Source organism: Heliangelus exortis, chromosome 1 (genome assembly GCF_036169615.1).
Source record: "Heliangelus exortis chromosome 1, bHelExo1.hap1, whole genome shotgun sequence".
Classification (NCBI taxonomy): domain Eukaryota; kingdom Metazoa; phylum Chordata; class Aves; order Apodiformes; family Trochilidae; genus Heliangelus; species Heliangelus exortis.
The window spans coordinates 167,741,474-167,766,927 of NC_092422.1; the positions used below are offsets into that span (position 1 = coordinate 167,741,474).

The 25,454-nt window shown below is 39.4% G+C and overlaps 1 protein-coding gene across 1 annotated transcript in view; it reads left to right on the forward strand.

Annotated features, from left to right (window-relative positions):
* NELL2 (neural EGFL like 2) overlaps positions 1-25,148 on the forward strand; it is a 148,656-nt gene extending 123,508 nt beyond the window's left edge. Inside the window, exons 16-20 of the mRNA XM_071733559.1 lie at positions 6,353-6,493; positions 18,473-18,666; positions 19,688-19,864; positions 21,441-21,665; positions 24,334-25,148. Coding sequence (XP_071589660.1) covers positions 6,353-6,493; positions 18,473-18,666; positions 19,688-19,864; positions 21,441-21,665; positions 24,334-24,384 — 788 coding nt within the window. The 3' untranslated portion in view covers positions 24,385-25,148. The remainder of the gene's footprint in view (positions 1-6,352; positions 6,494-18,472; positions 18,667-19,687; positions 19,865-21,440; positions 21,666-24,333) is intronic.
* The last annotated feature ends 306 nt before the right edge of the window (positions 25,149-25,454 follow it).

Consider the following 25,454-nt stretch of genomic DNA (forward strand, 5'->3'; position numbering starts at 1 on the left):
CAGGCTCTAGGTTTTCTATTGACCAAAGAAGAAATTTGGGAATCAGCAGCAGCAAAAGAAGAAAAGAGCTGATCAGACTCTACAGAACAGAGCTGATTGGATTCTACAGAACAGATTTAAAAGGTGTTCTAAGAAGCTTCATTTTTCTGGTGTAACTGATATCTTCCTGCATTATTTCAGCAGTCTCAGCTTCTGAGACTTTTAGTAGTAGTAGTCTTTTATTGCTCCTCTGTATGGTTATTTATATGCATGGGATATATGGGAATGCAGTGGGATAGAAATACCAAAAGCTGATACTTTGCTTAAACAAGATAGCTCCGGTATATTGAACTTGTTTCTGACTCTTATGTTTCTCTGCTGGGACCTGGGTTTTGCATAAGATTTCAAGTCAAAGACCTGATTGAACAGCAGGGTCTTCTCAAGTATCGTCATAATAGACACTGCTGTCCCTGTCCCATGAAAACCAACACCAACATTTTGCTCTTCTTAAATGTGAGAGATGGGACTCTAGAATTTGCAGTAGACATAATGAACTCTTTTCAAACCTACTCCAGAAAATTGATTTTTTACAGCAGATAGATAGATTATGCAGTATAGTGAGTTTTCATTTTGAACTACTGAGGTAAGGCTTTTTCCCCCTTGCATATCTATTTACTAAAATCCGAGAACTCAGACATCATCTTAATCCTGCTGGGCATTCTCTTATCTGAGTGGAAGTCTGAATAGTTGGGACTTAGTATTTTTGACCAAGCCAGACATAACATCCTTGAAAATGTATTGACATATGCATAGCCGTATCAGTCTGACTGTGGCAAATGTATTCATGAAAAGAAATATTGAAGATTTATCTTCTGAAACAGCTTCATGGTCTTTTAAACCACTTCTTCAGTGATCTATTTGTGAAATTATTTGTCTTTCAGTATTTGCACTTTACTTATACTCTATATGGGGCTGGGATTTGGGTAGCATTAGGCTGGATTTGACATGGGAGCTCAAATTTAGCCTAAGCCAGTAATGACTGAGCATTATGGAAGCTGCTGGCTGCTCATTAGCTTTATAAATATTTCCAGTGATATTAACCCAATTAGCACTGGGACAGACTATTGTAATTGTGAGTCTCTTTTAATTGGTAATCTTAGCTTATTGCCTTGCATTATACTATCCCAGAAAAACTTCCAGAGTGGAAGTAACTAAATTCTAAGCTGCCAGTCTGTGGTGTTGCCTTCTTGACAGGAGAGGGCTACTGGGACTTGGGTTTGTATTGACCTGGATAAAGCAGTTAATGAAAAAAAGGCTTTTAGGGCTAACTAGAGCCCCCATGTCTCTGTAACTTTGTGTTTGATGGTGGCATACAGGCTTTTCTGAGAGAAGGTTTTGGTGATTAATATTTCAGCCTTGAAGTGAGTAATATAAAATTGTATAACCCTGCCCCCCCCCCCCACCCCCCCCCTCCTCTTCCCCCACACCATGGGTCTTTCTTGAGTGCAGCCTGACCACGTTAGAGAGCTTGGTCCTATTGCTGGATGAAAGAGTACTGCTATCTTTCAAATTGGCAATTTTATACCACTTTCAATCTTCAAAAGCTCTTATTATACAGAAATTCTCTAATAATATTCATCAGACAGCTAGCTTTCCTTTTTTCTTAGAGTAGCAGTGGATAATTTGCTAATGATCTTATTTTACTCTTCAAGGAGAAGAGTTTTCTCAGTCTCCCCAAGAGCAAGAGGTATAATAGATGAAACTGTTGCCACAGTTCAGGAAATGGGTAATTTTAAGGTATAAAGAAGGTATAAAGATTTGGAAGAGCAAGTTTTTTTCATGTCAGGGGAGCTAGGTGTAATACACCACTTCTTTTCAAAACGCCTTTCACTGGTTGTCTACTTTATTGGAGTGGAGCTTCAGTTAGCAAAATCAGTAATTTTTTCCTATTGGAAAAAGGCTGACAAAATATGGAAATAAGCTGACTGTCTGGTTTCAGCTTAAGAGAAATGTACAGGAGAAAACTTGAATATTTGGAAACCAAATGATCTGCAACAGGAGTGAGTAATGATCAGTTACCCTGTTTTGTGGAAAGGGGGTATGCACAGTACTGCCATGACTGCATCCACGGGTCACATAGGGTAGAGAGTGTCCCCGTGTTCCCAGTGTTTGATGGGCTCCCCAGCCTCCCAAATGTGTGTTCTCCATCCACAGTGTTTCAAGAGCCAAAATCCCAAACCTTCTGCAATGCAAATGCCACAGGGGGAAGCACAGCCTGAGCAGGCAGTCTGAAGTGCTATGATAGAGCTGTGTGGCTGCTCTCCAGCTTGGGGTGAAGGTTACTTCCAGCCACTGTATCAGTATTATTTTCTGTTTCAAAGTTGACCACTTGTATCAGTGGGGTGGCAGATTTGCTGTGGGCAATTATGCTCTTTATTTGAAAAGGAAAGAGAAAAACAGAGAAAATGCCACCTTCATGATAGTCAATAGGATTCCTGCCATAAACTGGAGCAGAGACAGGATGAGGTCGTTTGCTCTGGCCCATCAAACATATGAGACTTGATTTTGCTTCCTTTCTGGGGATGCATTTTTTCTGTCTTTCCTTCTATCCTTCTGTCTGTTCATCCTTCTGTCTCTCTTTCTGTCCAGCTCTCTGTCTGTCTGTCTTCTCCCTCCACTTTGCCACAGCTTCTCATAGCCAGACAAAGAACAGAACTAGCATATTCAGAATAAGATACCTGTTTCATCTGTTTGCTGAAAAATGTCATCACCTGTTACTGAAAAAACCCACATCCCTCCTTTCTTTGTAGCTGCACATTCTGTTAAACTTTTTCCATAGGTGAAAATATAAAGCCTTTCAGTAACTTTCTTCTATAGACTAATATTTCATTTTTCATGCCTTTCTGGTACAGCACCAAACAGGACTTCATTAGCACTGTTAATGTAGCCCACTGATATACCATAGCTACCATATACCACTGATATACCATAGCTACTGGCCAAGCAAAACTTCAATCAGTTTTTCTTCTCTTGTCAGCTCACACCTCTGACTGAGCAGCTGCAAGATGATTCATCGAAGACTTTTTCTCCATAGGACAGAGAAAAATTATTTCTGGCTGCTTTTTCCCATACTAATAAGATAATTTTAGTCTTAGATACTTTTGCAGCACTTCCTGAGCCATGCTATGTCCATTTGAAAAGAAAAATCCTTTTATCCAAATGTCAAGAAAATTTTCCATAAAATTGGTGCTTTGGCTCTGCTAAACACATTTCTGCTGCATTTCCTTGTTTAACATTTGTGACACTTATATTTTGTCCCATTATGGAGCAAGTCTCTACTGGAATTAATGATCAGCATTAGTTAGGAGTTTTAAAAGAAAATTCTGCACATAAGGAACATCTATATTCTGAAACCCACTGGCACATACTGTAGAATGTAATTTGCCTAAAATTGTTAGCGGTGAGGAAAAATGTTTTGGAATTCTTATGTTTTCTGCAAAATGATGTAAGTAGTGGAGCAATTCAGCATCAGTGCAGGAATGGTTCCAGGCAATGGTTGCAGGCAAACAACCTGTCAATAGGACAATTCTTATAGACCAGCAGTGTGCTTCCATCCTCTCCTGTTGTGGCAGGTTTTCCTACAAAACTCCACTCAACTTTTCACGCAGCCATAACAAAACCAGAAGAATGTGTTTCCTTGTTTATTGGCAACTGTAAAAGCATTTCATCCCAAGTAATATTTCTTGTGATGTAGGTTTGTCAGCTAGTTTGCAAATAAATACAGAGAGGCTGCTTTTGTTGTCAGTTTACCAATACTGACGTGACATTCAAGGCTTGTTTTTCCTGAATAATCAGTAAGTGAGTTCATCAGAACACATTCAGCCTGTGCCTGCAATACTGTCCTTATAATTATAAGGCTTACTGATTCACAAATAAATTGTTCTGAAGAGAGGAGCACAGTCTTTCTTTAATTCATATCTTTTACTTTGACCTAAATAACAGTCTTTTCTGCACCTCATCACCAATAAATACATTCCTGTTTCTCAAAGGAGAAATATATGCCATCCAGTGTCTCATCATCCAGTAGTTAATGCATGCTATTAACTAGCAAGAATAAAGATTCATGCTGAGTCTGAACAGCAGCTCTTCTCTTTCATGCTCTGATGTTGCATACTTCATTCTTTCTTTGGCCAAGCCCAACATATTACACTGTACTTACCAGGAGATCCTGAGTGTTTAGCATGGTTAGTTAGATTCATTTCTGCCAGGCAAGGTAAATCCCAAGTGACACATTCTCCAGTGGTAGGGGAGCTTCTAGGCTGTGGTCCTTTCTTCTTTTCCTTTCCTTTTTCTTAAGTAACCCTGGGGTATGTGAGTGAATAGCAGTAGATAACGCACAGATGGCAAACCAACATTTTCTCACTATGGTAACACAGTTTTCATTGCTATTCCTCTGATCTCTCAAACACCTCTGTGGTCCCACTGTCTCACAAGCCAAAGCCAGAGGTGACATCAGTTTAGAGAGAGGGACAGTGAACAGCAGAGTTTTGTAAAGGTTTGGCATTTCTCAGTCCTGCAGCAGGACTACTTAGGTGATTAGCCTGGAATTCGTAGCGGAGCTGAACGTTCTGTGTTTTAAACCAATGGAGATTTGTGGCTTAGTATGTGGTTTATTACAATGCAGCAAAAATATCTGCTTGGTGACAAAATCCAGAAGGAGTACTGGAAAGTTTCCTGTGAGGCTGGTGAGATGCTGGCACAGGTTGCACAGAGAAGTTATAGATGACCCCTCCCTGGAAGTGTTCAAGGCCAGGTTGGATGAAGCTTTGAGCAAACTGATCTAGGGAGAGGTGTCCCTGCCCATACAGCAGGGAGTTTGGAATTAGGTGATCATAGAAGTCACTTCCAGAGCAAACCATTCTATCATTCTATGATTCTAATTTTCATCATCATAGATACAGGTAACACACACAAGGTGTGCCAAGTCAGAGACTGTCAATAGAAAGTCAGGCTGAGATGTAATAATGAAAATTTTTAATGATATTTCATCAAGTAACTGTAAAGCTTATAAAACCCAATATGCTAATCATATGGTTGTACAGTTATCCCAAACAGATTCCAAAGAGATGTTATTTGGCATGTAAATTAAATACCCAGAGCACATCTCATCTACCCTCTGGCATGTCAACATAAAATACAACTCAAAAACAAATGTGAGTGTATGAGCAATACCTCACAGTGTATGCAGGTGTCCCCCACATACCTAATAATTTTCATTCCTTCAACTGCGGAACAAAGTGCTTTTAATGGATAAGGAAGCTTTAGTTTTGTTTTGTTTTGGTTTTTTTAATTTTGTGTTTGACAGATTTCATAGAACCCTGTAGTGTTTCTTTATACACACATTAGTATTCTCAGGAAAGAGATTTATGTCCTTATTGCAGCCCAAAATCTATTTTCTTGACCAGTTTGCACTTTCTGATGTGAAAATCACAGATGACATAAATGGGAAGGCACTGTGGGCAGAATTTTTCTGTATTTTACTTCAGTCTCAGTGGTCACATCACTCTGCGTCTCTGCTGCATCCATGAGACACCATCAGGTGTCTGCAGAACGTGATTTGGTGAATTTTGCATCTAGTGAGTGCCTCCAGAAATCCATTCCATGGTGAGCTGTTACTGTAAAGTTTAGTCAGTGGAAGTTTAGTCAGTATTCTTTTAAGAAACACATATCCCAATGGAATTATCAGGAGGAGGACAATGTGTTGTGTTTCATCTTTAGTGTTCAAGCATTTTTTTGGAGTCCTGACTGCTCTTTTTGACAGTGAGAAAGGAGACAGCTGTTGGTTATGCTGAGTCAGAGGTGCTGGTGTAGGTTAACTCCACAGTATAGAGAACCCCAACTAACCTAAAATCAGTGTCACCAAGAGCATTAGCAAGGGCCAGAGTGAGTATTCAATATTTTGATTAGAAAGAATCAGATGCCTCTTTATCAGGCAGCTGGCACTCATCAAAGGGTAAACATCCTATGATTTGAACTGGGACCCCATTGCTTTCTTCATACTGTGGGCATTTTACACAGATGTTGGATTACCTATCATGCATTGTGACAAAATTATTTGCTAATATGTAAACAATAAATTTATATTGGTAGAACCTTCACTGTTAGCAATGCCAACACCAGCAGCAAATGTTCTTTTATGGAAATGATTCCAAGCTTTGCCTCTGGATAAATAATTCTGGAAATTCAAGTATCAGTAATCAAAATACATCTGTGAAACCCAGGAGTACCAGAGACCTTGCTCTTCTGTCAGATGAATACAGCAATTTCCTCTGTGTGAATTTTCTCCTTCTTTTTTGTTGTTTCTGCTAAACAGACATTGATGAATGCTCAGATGGCTTTGTTCAGTGTGACAGCCGTGCTAACTGCATTAACCTGCCTGGCTGGTACCACTGTGAATGCAGAGATGGCTACCATGACAATGGGATGTTTTCACCAACTGGAGAATCCTGTGAAGGTCAGTATCTAAAAAAGTGGGGGGAGTGTTATGATTTGCATTCCAGCATCATCTAGTGTTTCTGTACTGGTTGAATACCCTCTGGGGCACTGTTTCAATGAAATTAAACCTTGACCCAAAGCAATTGTAGTCTAAATAAGCTTTATAAACAAAATGCAAGAGAAGTTTTCTAAACATATAGGTGGAGCATAAGTGGCTATTTCTGTGATTTGCTAAGATAATATGTGAAGTCAGGCATGGTGCTTAAAAGACAGTCTCTCTAGCCCTACATCTGCTTCTGTGCAGAGTCCTTGCATAAGTGATTTCCCTTGGGCTGAGAGCATGCACTGTTATCTGTCACTCTGTAGTAATCTGTTTATATGCCAGACTCTGTATATGCAGAATTGGGCCTCAATCCAGACCTCAGTTCCTCCACTTTGTTCCTTGTACACTCAAAGTCTGCAATCAAAATATTTCCCATTACAAGGAAGGATGATGCTGCCCTGACACCCTTACCAATACCTGAGTTAATTAATACTGGATGCTTCTCCTGTCAATAGGCTACCTGCTTATAGAAAGCTGCAGTTTGAAGAATAACCTTACAAATGGGCAAGCTCAGTGAACTTTGGGCTGGGGCAAGGTGAAGGGTACAAGGAGATGGGGGAAGGGTTTTTTTTGTCTATGAATGACATTAGAGAGAGCATCATGTTAGTAAGAACACAATTACTGTCAGAGGCAGATTTCTTAGTAGAGAATGTTATTCAGCTTTTAGGATATTGCAGACTGCCACTCTTGAATAAGAGAACAAAACAGTCTGATTTGCTACTAGGGCAAAATTAGGAGAAGGGAGAACCCTTCTTTGTCTGAGTGCTGACATATTCAGTGTTCATACAGCATAAGCTCCCCTACCTTGCTGTTTAAACTCACATTGGTGGGCTGTATTGGTCCCAAAGGGAAACAATTGAATTAATTTCACTAAGGCAGACACACAGGCAGTTCTCCAGGAGCAAGAATGACCTTTTTGGTAGCCCCATCATCAATACTTTATTTCAACACATTTTCACTGCAGCTGAAAGCCTGGGTTCCCAGGAGGAATCAGCAATTTGAGTCAGCCACTGCTTTCATAAATCAAGCTTTCTTTGTCAAGAACTAACTAAATGTCAGTGCTAGCTGGCCAGGTGTTAGGACAAGAAGGTGCAAAGAAGAAGTTGTGATCCCTCTGATAGCAATGTTGCTCTTGTGGCATGGGTAATACTCTATCTGGACGTTTATGGAAATATTCTCAATATTCTCACTAGGTTTTATCTTCAGTGTCAATATAATATTTGTCTTACGGGCTGAAGATAGTGATTTGGCATGTGCTATCTCAAGAGATTTAAGTGATACAAAGTGACTCTGTTAAGACGTGTGCAAATAAGCACCAATTAAGCAGCAATTTCTAAGCAAATGAAAAGCCAAGGAAAAAGAAATATGGGGATTGAGACTTGTGTGCAGGGGTGGCAATTATTACAATGCTTTGACCTTTTCTACAAAGTGCCAGCAGCTCTTTATTAAACATACACAGAGGATAACAAGTAATTAGAATTAAATTACAGATACCAGGAAACTATTTTCATTGCTGATAACCCTAGTCACTGACAGTGGAATGCTTTCAGTTTGATTGATTGTAGCTCCAAATTTTGGAATGTGTTGCAACTGCAGATGGGTAGGAAGATTAGATATTTTATTAGTCTTACTACATCACATTTTATTGGATTGAAGCCTGTGACTTTGTTTCTCAGACAGAAAATAAACCCTGAAAAGGTATAAGGAGACGACCTAAAATCCATTGCAGTATGGAAAGTTGAACAGTGCAAAAAGCAATTGGTTTCTCTGCTGTCAGTTCTTTCATCTGTGAGAGATTCCCCTACTGGGCTTAAAGACATAATAAAATGGATTTCTTTTGTCACTTCTTCAGTATGCTCTAGTTGGAGCTGATTAGATTGAACTGTTGGTGGATGGTCTTTTAGAGACTCTCTGTGATGGGGAACAGCTTCCAGGCTGTACTATTCTCAGATTTCAAATCTCACTTCTCCACTTCCCACCTGTACGAGCTGTATGAGCTTCTTGCTGCATTCAGTGTTCTCTGAAGATGCCTTGCTTGTGCAAGTGCTACAGCTTACAGAGCTGTAGAAGGAACAATGCTGAATTACACTGAAGAGAAACTGGGCCTGTGTCACAGTTTAACACTGGCCTGGCAATTAAACCGAGTAACAGACACTCTCTATTAATCTCTCTCTCCTCCCTGATAAAGAAAAGAGAGAGAATAAGGGAGAGAGACTTATGGGTTGGAAACTAAACTACACACCTTTAATGAAACAGTAATGATAAATAGGAAAAATTACTAAATATATACAAATATACAGGAAAATGGATACCACATTCCTCCCCTCTCTCCCCCCAGTAGCTCTCACGTCACCACCGAGGCTGCAGGGCAGCCCTGGGAAAGTCCAGGCTGGAATCCTGGGGTCAGGAGCAGTCGGGAACTGGAGGCAGGAACACACAGATATGGGCTAGCACGGATCAGGACCACAGGCAGAGGAACGGATGGGATCCTTCCAGGATGCCAGGTGAAGGAAAGGAAGCAGGAAAGGCAGGAAGGGCAGGCAGCCGGAAGCTGGAAGCGTGGCTTGGCCCTCATGATGCCTCAAATTTATACTGAGTATGATGTATATGGGATGGAATACTCTGTTTGGTCAATTCTGGCATCTATCTTGTCTGTTCCTTCCCAAAGGAGGTCTGCAGGTGGGACCTCTTCCTTCTGGAGGGTAAAAGTTTTCCTCAGAGCTGAGCAGTGGCCTTGGCTCTGCACACCAGTTTCCAGCAGTAACTATAAACATCAAGTGTTACCAGTTCTAGAAGCAAACACTGTCTGAGAAACTTGCTGTTAATTTCAGCAAGTGCAGCTACTTACAAGAGACTTAGCTAAAAACAAAAGTACAAGGCAGAAAATCACCTTTATCCTGGCCCAAACCAGGACAGCCTGCCTTCGTTTCTGTCTTGGGGAACAAAGAATTTAAAACTCATTAGAATGTGTTTTTTTGAGGGCTTTTTTGTTTTACTTTCAAAGTGGACAACTTCATAGTAGTGGTGCTATGGAGTGCATGATAAGCTTGTTCAGACTCATCTTTTCTAAATTTTAGTTGTTTTCAAAAGAGTTCCCTCTTTCAGTGGAGAAAACATTTAAAAGCCAAGGAAGTGTGGATTCAAATTTTTTTCTGTATGGTCTGCCTCAAATATGGATCTGTCTGTGTCCTCTGGACATGTGCTGACAACAGTACGGAAAACATTCCTGTGATCAGCGTTAGCCTGAAACTTGTTTCCTTTAGCAAAAGCTCCAATTTTGAAGATTCAAGTGGAAACACCTCTGTTAAAATCACTGAAGCACAGGAGCATTTCCTTAAAGACCTTATTTTAACAGAACACCAAAACTGCACCTACCCCTTTTTACAGAAAATGGCCCCATGATGACATTGCACTGAAAATTCCTAGCTAGGGCTGGTATTCTTGGTAGCATTAGATTTTGTCAGTGCTTAAGAAAGAAATGATAGTTGCTGAGTTGCCTGTTTTACACATATATTGACCTTGGCTAGTGCTGCTTCTTTGGCATGACTAGGAATATTGAATATTTTGACTAATGTACTTGAATGCAAAAATTCATAATCCCATTTTATTATACCTACAGGCAATGGAAGGCCTAAAGATTCCTTTGCTATTAGTTCTGCTCCACATTAGAGTCCTGGGTAGACCTGTGGTCTTTATAACAGTTACTGAGAGAAATGGGAAAAAATGCAACTGTAGGGCTTCAACCTCTTCCCAGCACTTGCTGCTTTCCCCTTGGAGATAGAATTATGTTATGCATCATCTTATTTCCAGAAAAGTGGTGAAAGATTAGAAAGCCATTTAGTCTTTGAGAACTACATGGGTTTGGGAAGTCTTACATTTATATATATGTAAATATATATGTAAATTAACACGGTATATTACCTTGCTATCTTGCTCCTTGCTCCTCAACAGCTCTTCCTTATAGTTTTTTTACACAATCTTATTGGTGTTCTGAAGGTTATCTCTCATGTACTCTTTGATAAAAGAGAGTTGGCTAAGATAGTAGATATTACAGCCTCAGGTTTCATTGCATTAAAAAAATGGAACCACTGAGGACAGAATCCTAAAATAAGAGTTTTCAGGCCCAGTTAATATTTACTCTGCAGTTCTGTGTGTAAGACCTTGATTCCTTTGATATGTTCCCTTCAATGTCTAAAAGCTTCTAAAATCAGCTGAAGGAAGCAGCTGTATTGGTTTGTAGCAGAAACCTGTTGGTTATACCTCACCAGCTGTTGGACATCTTGCATACCTCCAGGTCTGAAGGAGAACTCCCTAATTAATGCAGTCCCTTAGAACTTACCAAGAGTATCTGGCAGGTACCATCTGTTGTTGATACAGAATATGAGATCAACATACCTTCCTTTTCAGCAGGTACCACATTCTTTAAATGAGGCAGGTGCAAATTTAAGGGCTGGAAGTCCAGAATGCCCAGTTCAAAAAGGATCTTTTTTTGGTTGCAAAGGTTCATCTGTATGTGAACTCACAGTTTAGGATTTCTGTTCTGAAATATCTTGTTATTTTACAGAATCACAGAATGTTAGGGGTTGGAAGGGACCTCTGGAGATCATCTAGTCCAACGTTTTCCAGGGCAAGTTAACCTAGAGCAAGTCGCACTGGATGGCAGCCAGGAAGGTTTTGAATATCTCCAGAGACTCCGTCACCTCTCTGGGCAAACTGTTCCAGTGCTCTGCTACACTCTAAGTAAAGAAGTTCCTCCTCATTTTTAGATAGAACTTCCTATATTCAAGTTTGTACCTGCTACCTCTTTTTCTGCCATGAGGCACCACTAGAAAACAAAACAAAAAACCAATATTCTTCTTCTGCTTCTGCTGTCCTGCTTGCAGAAGCAAAATCCCTTCTGTCTCTGTATGTTAGAGCAGACTGCCTGACCACATAGAGAGCTCGGGCTCTACTTGGCCAGTATGTTCCACAGTCCAGGATAATGAGTAATGGAGGCATAATAAAATCCTCAGAATGCTCCCGAGCCATAATGAATGGACAAGGTCCAAAACAGTCACTTCAGCATCCATGTCCCTGGATCTGGAAGGCAGAGGGGTTGCTGATTGTCTGGATGTCTGGCTTTAGCTCACAGTACTCCCAGTATTTAACTAGTACATGAAATTTCTTGTAATTCAAAAAACCCCGCTCTCAGTTCAGAGTCCTACACTTAGATCTTTCTACAGTGCTGGTAATGTTAAACAGTTTTGTTGTTGATAGCACTTAAGGAGAGAGGAAATAAAGAATCACTACTCTTTGGCAGGAAATCTTGATAGTGCTCAAAGATCCATTGAAATCCTTTCATCTTTATTCATGATCAAAAAAGGTCAACAAATAAAGTGACTTTTTTGTTTTTTTTTTCCATCCATCCTAAACAGAGCTGTAGGCATCAAGGCTTCATTATTCAGTCTGGGAACCCAACTTAAGCATCACCAAAAGAAGGCAGATATGATATAAGAGATATTAGCATTACAATATTCTGGAGTGTGGGTGGAGTACAAAACTGGCAGTTTCTCATCTTTTCAAGAACGACAATTAAAACAGAAACTCCACCTCTACATTTTATAAGACAGCTATTTGAACACATTTACTGTGTCAGGAAACAACACCTCTGTGAAGCTGGTTTTACTGACAAGAAAGTCTCAACTCTTCATTCTCCATATCTGCTAAGCAATCTGTCAGCTGGCTTGCATGGAGTCAGGAATAAATTGCTCACAATTCCCATGTTCTTTGAGGAATGCTTACATCAGCCAATAGGTTCACTTAGGACAGAGAAGAAGAGAAACCAAACTTCCTACTCAGAAGAGTTTGGGTTCCCAATCAAATGCACTCCATCCTGGTTTGTCTTAAGCATAAAGTATTCAGGTATCCTCATCTTGTCATCTTGCTTACTCCCCAGAAGTAACTGAGGAACTTCAGATGTTTCAGAGAAGGAAATTGTCCACAACTCCAACCCATTTCTTCCAAAAGCATTTCTCAATGGCCAAATCTCTTTTTTATACAGATAATGCTCTAACTGTTGGGAAACCATGTCTGGGGGAAACCTTTTGGAGGTTTATGTGAACATCCTGCTTGTAAAACTGGATAGCTGCTCTTCAGGGTAGGGAACACTGCACATTCCCATCAGCTGTATCAGAATGCATCTCTGAGCCCTGTGTAACTACTTAGCAAAATATACGTGGGCTATTTTCTAATTGTGGCTTGTTCATACTCCTTTGGAGTTTATTTTGAGTTTGTATTTGGTTTCTTTTTTGCCCTAAATATCATTGAGCTGCCATTATTTAGAGCTATCCATAATAGCTCCAAGATCCCTTTCCAGAATAGATCTAAAAGACTGGTTTGTTTTTCTAAAGGGTCTTTTCCTATGCACCTTACAACTGAATCTCATCTGACATATTATTGTTTAATCAATCAATATCATTAAATACTTCTATATTTCACTGTCAATTTTTGGTTTTAATACTGTCTTATCAACAGCCTTTTTCATCTCACTGTCCATTTGTTTCACCTGATGACTACATATTGTCAGGCATCACACAATCTGGCACAAATCCTTGGGGATTTTCCCTGGGACAGCTGTGGTTTGTGACAACCTGACCATTTATTTCTGCCCCTTATTACTAACTAATAAACTATTAACCTGTGAATCAACTACATCTTTTATTCCATGGACATGAGGTTCCTTTAAGAGCATGTATTATCCAAGAAGGGACACGAAAAGTCTTTGAATAAAGATGCATTATGTGAAATTTATCCCCCATTAAAGTATTTTTTCATTAGTATAGGATACATTTACTCTGAATATATAACATAGTATCTTCAAGCAACCTTCTTTCTATCTGAAAACATCTTTGGACGCTAGTTTTGATTATTCTGGAAAACTTCATCATTTTAGCATAATTTCCCCTTTGAAAATAAAATCATTACCACTATCACTACTTTTTTGCAGCTTTTAAATTCTTTTAAGGCCGTTGAACTTTTAAATGATGTGGTCACTGTTGGTCACCAGTACAGAGTAGCTGTTCAGTAGAGACAACTTGACTATGAGCCTGCACAGTGCTCAGGGACAAGTCAAATGGTACTTTGTCCCTTTGGGATTCTTTGAGTATCTGTTCCAAGAAGCAGTCAGTAAATCTGTTAAATACAGATTGGGTCACAACCTAGCAGGGCAATGGAAGTTCCTCTGTTCTGGAGTGTTATGCCCTTGGAGTCTCTCAAATATTGCAAATAGAGTTTAATCATTCCAGGGTGGTACTGTCATAGAATCACAGAATTATAGTAATGCTCAGGCTGGAAAAGACCTTTAAGATCATCAAGTCCAACCTCATCCTAACCCTATTACCCTATTTCTGATGATCCACCACTAAACCATGTCCCCAGGCACCACATCCAGATGATTTTTAAACACATTCAGGGATGAAGACTCAACTACCTCCCTGGGGAGCCTGTGCCAGTGCTTAACAACCCTTTCTCTAAATAAATTTCTCTTGATATCCAACCTAAATCTCCCCTGATGCAACTTGAGGCCATAAATTTTGTAAACAATTTTGTCACAATTTTGTACAGCTTTAGGCCAGTATTTTTCCTGTATAGGCATGAAATTACTTGTGCTACAATCAGCTCCTAGCTTTCCTTAACATGCATCACTACTTCTTCATCCATGGTACTCCTCTGTCATTGCACCATTAAGTTGTACCCAGGGATGATGGTAAGAACAGGGGAAAAAAAAAGTGTGCCAGAACAAAGCTTCTGCAGTTTTTTTGTGTAGATTAGATAAATAAAAACTAGTTCTCAATTCAGCACTAGGTATTAGTTACATTTTGTTTCTGGGATTTTTTGTTGTTTGTTTTGGTTTGGTTTGGTTTGGTTTGGTTTTTTTGCTTTTTTGTAGTTTTTTTTTCCCCGGAGGCAAACCTCCAAGTCTTCTGAAACTTGATGTTCTACTGTTACAACATCTGAGCTGCTTGATTCCTAAGCAGGGTCTTGTAAATAGCATGAAGTGAATTATTTAGTTTTGTGGTTTGTTTTGTTTTGTTTTGTTTGTTTGTTTGTTTTGTTGTTGTGTGGTTTTTTCCGTTTGGTTGTTTTCTGGGGTTTATTTTTTGTTTTGTTTGTTCTTTTGTCAAACAATATGGGAGAGATAATAATATGCCTCTGTGTCTAGATATGCTGGAAATATGCAACCTGTCTGTAATCCTCTCTTCTGCCTTTTCCAGACATAAAAGATTCAAGGGACAATATGCCCTCTCCATATGGTTTTGAGAAATCGGAGAGGTGGTTATGGCTGTTAATAGAATGTTAGTAACATAATAATTCACCATCCTTTATAAATCCAAATTAATAAGGTTTACCAAAGTTTTGCTTGGTATGGATGATTTGAATGCAAGTTCTTTGCAGATAATGCCTGAAGTTTGATGTGGATGAATAATGCAGGTGAGAATTTCATGCATGCAAAATTTGTGTTTTTCTTGCTGTGTTATAAACACATTGCTGTTTCTGATTAGGTTAGAATCACAAACTAAGTAGAAGCCTTTTCCTCGTGGGAAAATTGTGAAATACACTTGCACTTACACGCCAAATGCAGACAGTGTTTATAGGGTCACCACTTGTTCTTTAAATGAAACTGTTTTTATTTGCATGGCAGCTGGACTTCATTAAGTCTCTCATTAAAAATAGCTGCTTTCAGTTAAGTAACCAGGTTGTTGAGAAATGATATTATTCATTTATGACAAAAACTACGTGAAAATTTTTACAAAAGAGTGTTTTAAACAAACAAATGCAAGTGTTGGGAAGTTATTTTTTAAAATTACTTCAACGATAAGGAGAATCCTGCTGCTAATTTAATTACTGTATTTAAATAGGATTTGTGTTTTTTCTCTTTATTGCATACCTTAAACCCAGTTAGACTGAGTATATGTAAGACTTCATTTTAAATTGCTAGGTTGTATTGCTTCCAGTATGGGTTTAAGACAAGACAGAGGAAGGTGAGAGCAGCTCTTTCTTCCCTCTGCTCTGCCTGGACCGGAATCACTGAAACCACTCCTGTTAGCTACTTGTCTAAAAGCTGTCAAGGCTGGAGGCTGCTCAGCCTCCACATGGACTTCTGGTCCTTTAATGATGAGTCCTTGCTGGGTGGTTTCCCTGTCTGCTTGCAAAGTTTCAGGGCAGCCTCACTGAATGAAGTTCATCATCCCAATTTTCTTCTGCCCTGTGGCAACAGTGGTGGAGAAGGTAGCAAGGTAGAAGATGTGGAGTTCTGAGATGATTTGACTGTTCTAGATTATCCAATGTGTAAATAAAGGCACCATAGACCCCAACACATGAAATGTAATCTCTCTTCCAAAATCTGTTATCATTGCAAATTGAATGTGAGCAGCCTGATCTAGTGTGAAGTGTCCCTGCCCAGGTAGGGGGATTGGAACTAGATAAGTTTCAAGTTCCTTTCCATCCCAAACTATTCTATTCTATGATTCTATGAATATTCTTGCTGGCTTTATCCACTTCTGGCTACATTATTTTTTTCCCTCTCTTACCACTTTGTGGCAGTGAGTGTTGTGGTTCATTTATGCATAGTATGAAAAGTTATTTCCTTTTATCAGACCTAAATTTCTTGTCTTTCAGTTTCATTCACTGTCCCCTGTCTTGTATGTTAGTATGGAGGACAAATGCTCTCAACATGTCTTCTCTGGAGTATTTTTTTTTTTGTTATATCCCTTCTTCTTGTTGACATTCTTTAAGAGAGGGGCAATCCATATATTTTCAGTTCTTCTCAAATGATATTTCCCTCATCCTTCCCATAAGCCTTAGTAATTTTGTAATACTTCTTTTTTTTTTTTTTTTTTTGAAACAGTGCTGCTGTTATTGCAAACTGTGTTTCAAGGAAACCCACAATGCTGCTTATTTATACAGTGGATTTCTAATAATTTCCCTGCTGTTTTTTCATCCCAATTCATATTCAAATTAGCAACTTGTTTACTTTTTTTTTTTTTTGACTGCAGCTACACTTGGAATTGAAATGATAACTGAGTTATTTTTCTTTAAACTAAATGTGCTTGAGGTGAATTGGAGTTTTCATTTCCATTGCTGATCCCAAAGCTGAGTTTTTATACTGATGGTGAAATTCATGACATTCATGAAAATATTACTTATGGTCTTGTGCTGATCTGTTGGACAGTTGAATATCACAAGGCTGCTTTTTAATAAACTCTATTAACAAAGAGCTTGGGCCAGGCTGTTCACTGTTATGAAATCATATCATAGAATTATACAATATGCTGAGTTGGAAGGGGCCATTGGGACCATCAAGTCCAACTCCTGTTGAGTTGGAAGGGGCCATTGGGACCATCAAGTCCAACTCCTGTCCCTGTGTTGGGCACCCCCAGGATCACACCATGTGCCTGAGAGCATCGTCCAAACTCTTCTTGAACTCAGGCAGTCTTGGTGCTGTGACCACTTCCCTGGGGAGCTTGTTCCACTGCTCAACTGCCCTCTGGGTTAAAAACCTTTCCCTAATATCTATCCTAAACCTCCCTGGATTCAGCCTCCTACCATTTCCCCAAGTCCTGTCTTTGGTCACAGGAGTGAAGAAATCAGCACCAGTCCCATCTCTTTCCCTTGTGAAAAAGCCACAGACTGCTATGTGGTCACCCCTCAGCCTCCTTTCCTCCAGACTGAACAATCCAAGTGACCTCAGCTGCTCCTCACAAGTCATCCCCTCCAGACCCTTCACCATCCTTGTTGCTCTCCTTTGGAGGCTCCAATAGTTTGATGTCTTTTCAACACTGTGATGCCCCAAACTGCACACAGTGCCCAAGGTGAGGCCACACCAGTGCAGAGCAGAATGGGACAATCCCCTCCCTTGACTGGCTGGTGATGCTCTGCTTGATGCACCCCAGGACATGGTTGGCCCTGCTGGCTGCCAGGGCACACTGCTGGCTCATGTACAGTTTGTCAGCATCATGTAGAATGTGGAACTGAGCTCAGTGTACTGATATTTACACACTCCATATATCTAGTCTTTACCCTTCCAGTGTTTTCCACATTTGATAGCATATAGCTCATTATTTCATGCCCTTTCAAAGCTTTTTTCCCAGATAAATTTTCTCCATATGGGCAGCTTTAAAAGCTAAATAAAGGCTATTCAAGTAGAAGGCAGTGTGTGCTGCCAGTTTGCCCTTGCAGAATAATTTTGTGTACCTTGATGAAGCAGCCCTTTAAAAGTACTCTTGAACTCTTTGAAATATGATTGTTTTGAAGTCATTTACCTTTATTCACTGGAGATATTTTTTTTCCTTATTTTCTGTGCTAGACACAAGGACTATAGATGTCACTGCAACTTCAATAATTAAAATATTCGAGTTTGCCCATCCAAATAAATGATGAAACTTAAAGCACAATGTACTTGCTTAAATAAGCTTACAGAGTCACCCTTCACATTAAATTCTCAGCAAGTGAACTAAAAAATTGTTCTAGACAGAGACAGCAAAAAGTTTTGAAAACAAGATTCTGCAGCTTTTTTTTGTTTAACTGCACGTGAACAGTTGCCCCAAACTAATGCTCTTTAAGGAGCTCAGAATGATTTTTGTTCTTATGTTTCCTGTGATTGCTTCGTTCTAACTACTTTACTCAATAGCGTTCACTTATGTGTAGAAAAACTCAAAATACCACGTTTTCAAAGTTGATGTGACTTGAAAAATATTTTTTGTGGACTTTGAAGTTATTTCTTCCCGTTCTGGTGGAGTGGAAATCAATTTGCAGCTGAGGGCTTTAATGGCTAAGAATCATTTATATCGACTGCCACAAGAACCTATTTGTTGATTGAATGTGGTCTAAGAGCACTCCATGGTGATTTTTTTGCAGACATTGATGAATGTGGCACTGGAAGGCACACCTGTGCCAATGACACTGTTTGCTTTAACTTGGATGGTGGCTACGACTGTCGATGTCCTCATGGCAAGAACTGCACGGGAGATTGTATCCACGAAAACAAAATCAAGCACAATGGTCAGATTTGGGTGCTGGAGAATGACAGATGCTCTGTCTGCTCCTGCCAGGTCAGTAGAAATAGAACTTGGTGTTTCTGCAAGATAGTGGTAGGGCTGAAGGGAAGTGTGTCATGATTCAAGGTTTAGTTGCTTTCTCAGGTGTGCATGTGGTGCTAAAACTGGAAATAAATATATTATATGGTTTGGGGGAGAGTTTCCTTCCAACCTACCAGAGCAGAACTTCCACAGAAGGTTTATTATGTGATACTGGGAGAAGGACAATAGTACAATTTTCTCATTTTCTTAGTAGAGATACCACCCAGTGTTTTGGGGGTTTTTGGTTTGTTTGCTTTTTGTTTGTTTGTTTGTTTTGTTGGGATTTTTTTTTTTTTTTTTTTGGTTTTTGTTTGTTTTTTTAGTGTGAATAATGGCATTTTCATGCAAAGAAACTGTCTGTCTAGACATATATTGGCACTGGTGACTGATGCCAGTATCTCTAGCAGATGGCTATAAATAGCAGAAAGTTCTGTATCTGCAGAGTAATTCAGCTTAGCTTTCTCAAATGTTAGCTGTGGAAACCTTGGTCCCAGGCTAAATGCTGTTGGAGAATGAAAGCCCCATACTCTGTTGACAAAGTCCTAAGCATTTCAGCAGCTCAAGTTTCATGGGCATGAATTTAATTTCACGCTACCTATCATCTTCCTTATGTGAATAATTACAGAAGAGAGGGAATGACCTGGGAGTTTAAAGCCAGACTTGACTAGCATGTGTATGAGAAGGACATAAATTTAGTATAATCCATTAAATTTGACCCTTGGGAAAAACACCCTTGGGTTTCATCAGTTTAGGTAAAAGCTATCTTGAAAGCTGGATGTATGAAGGACGTGTGTAAGACAACAAGGGCACATTTTGGTACCTACTGAGTGTGTTTTGTGGTTTCTGCCTCTCTCTGAATTATATTTTGACCAAGGCATCATATGGTGGAAAACCTCATGGCTTAGAGTCATGCCAAAAAACCAAATTTTGGTACCAGTAATGCTGGATTTGGTCAGATTTCTGCCATCCCTCTATACCTGTCTTCCAACAACAGAGTGGATACGTGATGTGCCGGCGAATGGTCTGTGACTGTGAAAATCCCACCGTCGACCTATTCTGCTGTCCTGAATGTGACCCGAGGCTCAGCAGTCAATGTTTACATCAGAGTGGGGAGCTTTCCTACAACAGTGGTGACACCTGGATACAGAACTGTCAGCAGTGTCGCTGTTTGGTGAGGCTTCTGCTTACAGCAGCAGAGACAGGAGGGCAAAAGGATGAGAGATTCTCATCTGCGAACAGTTAATTTTCATGCATTAGCATCCACTGAATTTCCTTTGGAGGATGTGGATAATAGAAACTCGGTTTTCACAGATATTTGTCAGTATTGTCAAGTTCCAGTCAAAAGTGCAATTTGACACAATAGGTGTAATAGAAATTATTTAATCATGAAGATTGTTTTAGAGTAGAGTGGAGGTCATTTGGATATGGCACCTGCCGAGCAACACTCGCGTTCACTCATTCAGAGACTGATGAAGCTGTATAATATTCTAAATAAATACATATTCTAAATATGTATTTATTATCACGAGTGATGATTTCAAGGATGTGGGCAGGCTGAAATTTGTTTACGTATTCAGACATTCTGGGTAACAGAAAACAATAATAAGACTTGATGCATTTTTCAAAATAGTGAAGTGATGTTTGAAGAAAAAAAAATCCATTGAAGCTTATGATCTTTTTCCCAGGCATGTATTTCAGAGTCTGAGAAAAAAACATAAAGCTGCTCAGGAAGTTTCCATGACAGAAGAAATCCCAAGATAAAAAAACCTACCTTTTATCACAGGTTATCTCCAAATGTAAAGCCTAGTCCATCTCTCAGTTTGCTTTTGTCAGAGTATCATAAGTAACAGCCAGAAACCTACTTATGTAAACACTGTGCTTTCAGTGTTACCACTGCTAAAAATCCAGTGAAATAGCTTCCCAGGTGCTTCATTAAATACCTTAAAAGCACACAAAAGCAACTTACAGTCTGGGATCTCAGTAAATGTCTTTTTTTTTAGATGCTCCTTGTGTGACTAAAACTTGCCTTCTTTCAGTTGCCAGGGATTTTTCCTGGTGATGACATATTGTCTGCTCCCTGTACTGTCCATCGCTGCAAAAAATAAATTGGGATTTCAAGATCAGTGACTGGTTTTAAGATTGCTTTCATTTTTACCAGCATGTGACTCAAAAAGATGAAAATTGACCCAAATGAGAATTTGGTAAAAGAGCAACTTCACAATACTTTCTGCACTGGGCTGCTGGTAGCTTGACACCCTTAGTCCAGCCCCTGTATTTGTAACTATGGCAGAGATAAACTCTGACCCATCTCCCATTGGGAGATTTCTATGGCAAGCCAGTCCAAATAGAAGTAATAACTTAATGAAACCAAAGCTTTTGAAGCAGTTTTGCTGTACAGCCCTGTTAGGGCTTCTGTCACTTGCAGAAGTAGGGTTTCACAAGGAGATATCCATATTCTGTACTGCATGATGTTTACTGAGAATTTTCAGCTGCAGCTTGATGCAGTGTGTTGAAACAAGTAAAAACTATCCCACTGCCTGAACAGTGGGATAAAAAAGCAGAAAAAAGCACCCAGCTTGTTGTGTCTCCCACAGGCAGTGAGTATCAAGTGTTCTCTGTGCTGCCTTCTGAATAAGACCAGATGGATGAAACCAGCCAGCTAGGAAACACACTGCTGAGTGAGAGGAAGGGGTAAGGAGAAGAAATAACAGTTAATCATCTTCTCTTCTTGTCATATTTATAAACAGCAAGGTGAAGTTGACTGCTGGCCCTTGCCATGCCCAGAGGTGGACTGTGAATTCAGTGTCCTCCCCGAGAACGAGTGCTGCCCGCGCTGTGTCACTGACCCCTGCCAAGCTGACACCATTCGCAATGACATCACTAAAACTTGTCTGGATGAAACCAATGTCATTCGCTTCACTGGATCTTCTTGGATTAAGCATGGTACAGAGTGCACCCTCTGCCAGTGCAAGGTAAAGAAATTAAGCTGAGATGTTCCTTTCCCAGCAGGTTCTGTGGCATATTAGCACTGAGTCTGGTCAGTGGGTAGTTGCTGTCTACATTTATTTTAAAGCAGCAGAGGTAACAGTAAAAGTGTGAGGCTTAATAACCTCTACTCTTGAATCTTCTAGAAGGATTGTTTAGGGTTTAATATGCTAGCAAGTCAGAAGCAGGACAACAGCCTGGGCTCCAGTGTGGACAATATAGTGAGCTTTGCTTTTCCACCAGGATAGCTCAGTTCAGGTTGGATCACAGTTTTTAATATATAACTCCATATTATCTTGGAAACACATGCAGCAACAGGTAGGTATGTAAGACTAGACTTCAGACAAGAACTTTGTTCTGTGTGGTACCATAGTATTATGAGAATGGAATGAATTGATTTTTGACAACAATAATTATTTTGTGAATTAAAGAACCAGTTACAGGGTTACAGAGCCTTCTTGCTTTAAAATTAATAGTAGGATCAACTATGTTTCCAACATTTAATAGTTTTTGTAGTCAAAGGAAAAATAAGAAAATTAGTTAAATAAGAAAAATTAAAGGCTCTTGGCTTATGTGTATTCTGGCTCCTCTTTTTAAAGATGCAAAAGAAAAGGAAATTAAAATAAGTTTTTCATTCAAAATAAGCATGTATGGTGAATTGTATATTTCATCATTCAGTACTGAAGAATGACAGAGGGTGTCTTGATAGTAGCCAGGAAGAAAGGCAGCAGGATTCATCTGGAGATCTTTAATTATTACTCAAATTCATAGTTGATTTTGGTCCTTATCATATGTCCTTTCCAAGAAAGATACTTCCCAAACTCTGGTTTTCCCAAACACTTTGAAACGGTGCTCATAAAAAATAGCTGAACTTCAACACCTTCTGGCAGAGATGGGGAATACCAGATCACATAGAAGAAGCTGTCAAACACCACTTTCTTCCTATGCTTTGCCTCACCCAATGCTCTATGCAACAGAAGCTGCTGCTCTTGAGTCCTAGACCTTTTAAGAGAGAAGTGGTTTGTACCAGGGAGACACAGGCACTTGTTATCAGAACAGGTTGGTGGTTAGAAGAAAATGATGTGACCTGACAGAGTGGATAATGATTAGAAAGGCAACTACTGACCAAAGGGTCTTGAAAGATGCATCCATGCAGAAACTTGTGCCTCACACAAATATTCCAATGCTAGAAGTTATTTTTTTGCTTGAGCAAGCCATTAAGGGTTATGTGCCTCAGTTTCCCCATCTGTAAAATAATAATTATGTGTGATTCTTCTCTAAAGCACTTTTAAGATTCTGTGATGGGCAATGTGCTCTCCTTGTACTGGTAATCAGTGGCAATGCAGAAATCATATGTTGGTGCTGCTGATGGCCACTCCCACCTGCCCTTCTGTCTTAGGCACAGACTGAACCTGAAACATCAGTTAATTTGTATTCAGTGTAAACACATACACAGACTGATAAAATCTATCACTGTGTTGTGAACATACATGATTAAAACAGGTACTCTTCCAAACCTCATAGATTTAATACTGCTCAAGTGTGAACCTGCAAAGCAGTGAAGATGTGTCACTTCATCCCTCAGCAAGCCAAATCATACTCAGTTCTCTTTACAGGGAAGTTTTCTTTTTGAAATACACTATCTACTCATGTTGGCAGCATTTTAATGTTGTATTTCTGCGTGCAAGCAGCCCAGTCCCTCCAGATCTGCTTAATACTGTGCCAAATTTGTATAGTTCTCTGTCTCATTTGCCCTGTGTCACCCCACTCTTTCCTTGCAGAGCATCACATGAAGGTCAAAGCTCCAGTTTAAGCCTCTCTAAGGAAGCTGTAACAAAATTGGTTTAAACAAATCCTTTAAGAATTCAGAAACCTGGGCATCAGCTAAAGCTGCCTTAGCCACAAAACCATTTCAAATCACAAGTAAAGAAGGTGGGAAGTAGGATTGTCTAACCTTGTGTAACAGAAGGAGTGAAATAACATGTCTGAATGAATCAGACTTTGGTATTTAATCAGTCCTGGCAGTTCAGTTAACTGAATGTACTTGGAGTAATTTAAAAATAATACACACGTTTTGTTTGCATTTTAAAATCAGACTTAAGTAATAGAGATGCAGAAAACAATTTATCCAGTACTTTAATGATGTCCATAGCCAATCTGTTCCCTTAATTGTTAATATTCTCAGAAGAATGTCTAGATCATAAAAAAAAAAAACTTCATGGATTAACGTAAGCTGGTGTTACAGCCAGGATGTATTAGCTTGAAGCATTTGGGGCTAAATAAAACCCAGAGTCCCTTCTGCCTGATCTAAATAAAACTCCCAGATGCTCTATCTTGTTCAAGAGGTTTGTGTACTTGAGCAGGTGCCTGATACCTTTATGTTGAGAGCATTCCTCTCACTGATCCCAGCTTCTTCCAGTTTCACTGTTGTACCTTTGAGCCACAGCAAACGAAGCAATTAGAGGAATCATAATAGCCCATTTCCTTGGGCAAGGGAAGGACTTGGCAGTGTCACAAATCTAATGAAAACCTGTAGCTCTCTTGCATTTTACAAATCTCTATGTTTGAATCGGGTGCCTGAGCCTGTTAAATTGACCTGGTTTTATGAAAAATGCTAATGGTTTCAATTCAACTTTCTGTTTTTCTTTCCATTAGAATGGCCACGTCTGTTGCTCAGTGGACCCACAGTGCCTTCAGGAACTGTGATACCAACAACCATCTCTCAAAAGCAGTTTCTGGTTAAAGAATTTTTCTTCACATAAAAAATAAAAGACCTTTAGACCAAAAATTGTAAAAAACTAAAATTCAAATTAGATTGGTTTTGTCCATCTCAAGTGCAAATATGTGATGAACTCAGTTGCCTGGATCAGAGTGAAATTTATGGGACAAAAGACAAGCTGAGATGTGTAAAGCTTTTTATGAGGTTAGGCCCAAATCTTTTGGCTACTTGTCTGTCTGACATCATTACGCAGAATATTTAGGTTAGTGTAAAGTGACACATTGTAATGCTGTACATAAAGATGTCAAGATCCAAAATCAAGTTGGAGCTCTTAGAGGGTCTTCAAAAACTCTGGGAGTTCAACGCTTGACCAGATGCAGAGATTTTTACCTAATCATATTTGGATCTGCACAAATGTGTTTGATTGCTCACTGCAGAATTTAGCAGCTATTTGAGTAAAAGGATGAAGCCTTCAGGAATAAAGAACTTAGCAGCTAAGATGTGACATGTACAGTATGTGCGCTGAAAAAAAAAAAAAAAAGATAGAAGTTATTGTAAAAAGAAAAAAAACCTAAAAAAAAAAACCAAAAAGAAAAACCGTGATGCACAGGCATGGCTTCTTAATGTTTTCTGATGGGAAAAGTCATCAATATTTCCTTGTTTTACTGCACTTACTATTATTTCTTGATTGAATTTGTTCAGTATAAGCTTGTTATTGTGCAAATTTAAATAAATATTTCTCTTACCTTAAGTTTCAGTGTGTGCTGTCTTTCATCTTCAGGGATACCATTTTCATGCATGTTTTTACTGTTCCTTCCTTACCAGCATTCCTGGGAATCTGGGAACCAGGTGCACTATTGCTTGTCTGGTTCCTTGAAGGATGGGAGCTTCTCCCCAGCATAACCCAATGCCTATCAATTTATACCTTTGTTATTCTTTTGGGAATAGATAAATAACTTCATACATGTGAGTCTTACAGTGAACTGAAATGAAAATTCGTGTGCCTGAAGAGCAGACCCTATGTGCCAGCAGGATGCTGTCATCCAAAGTAGGCACA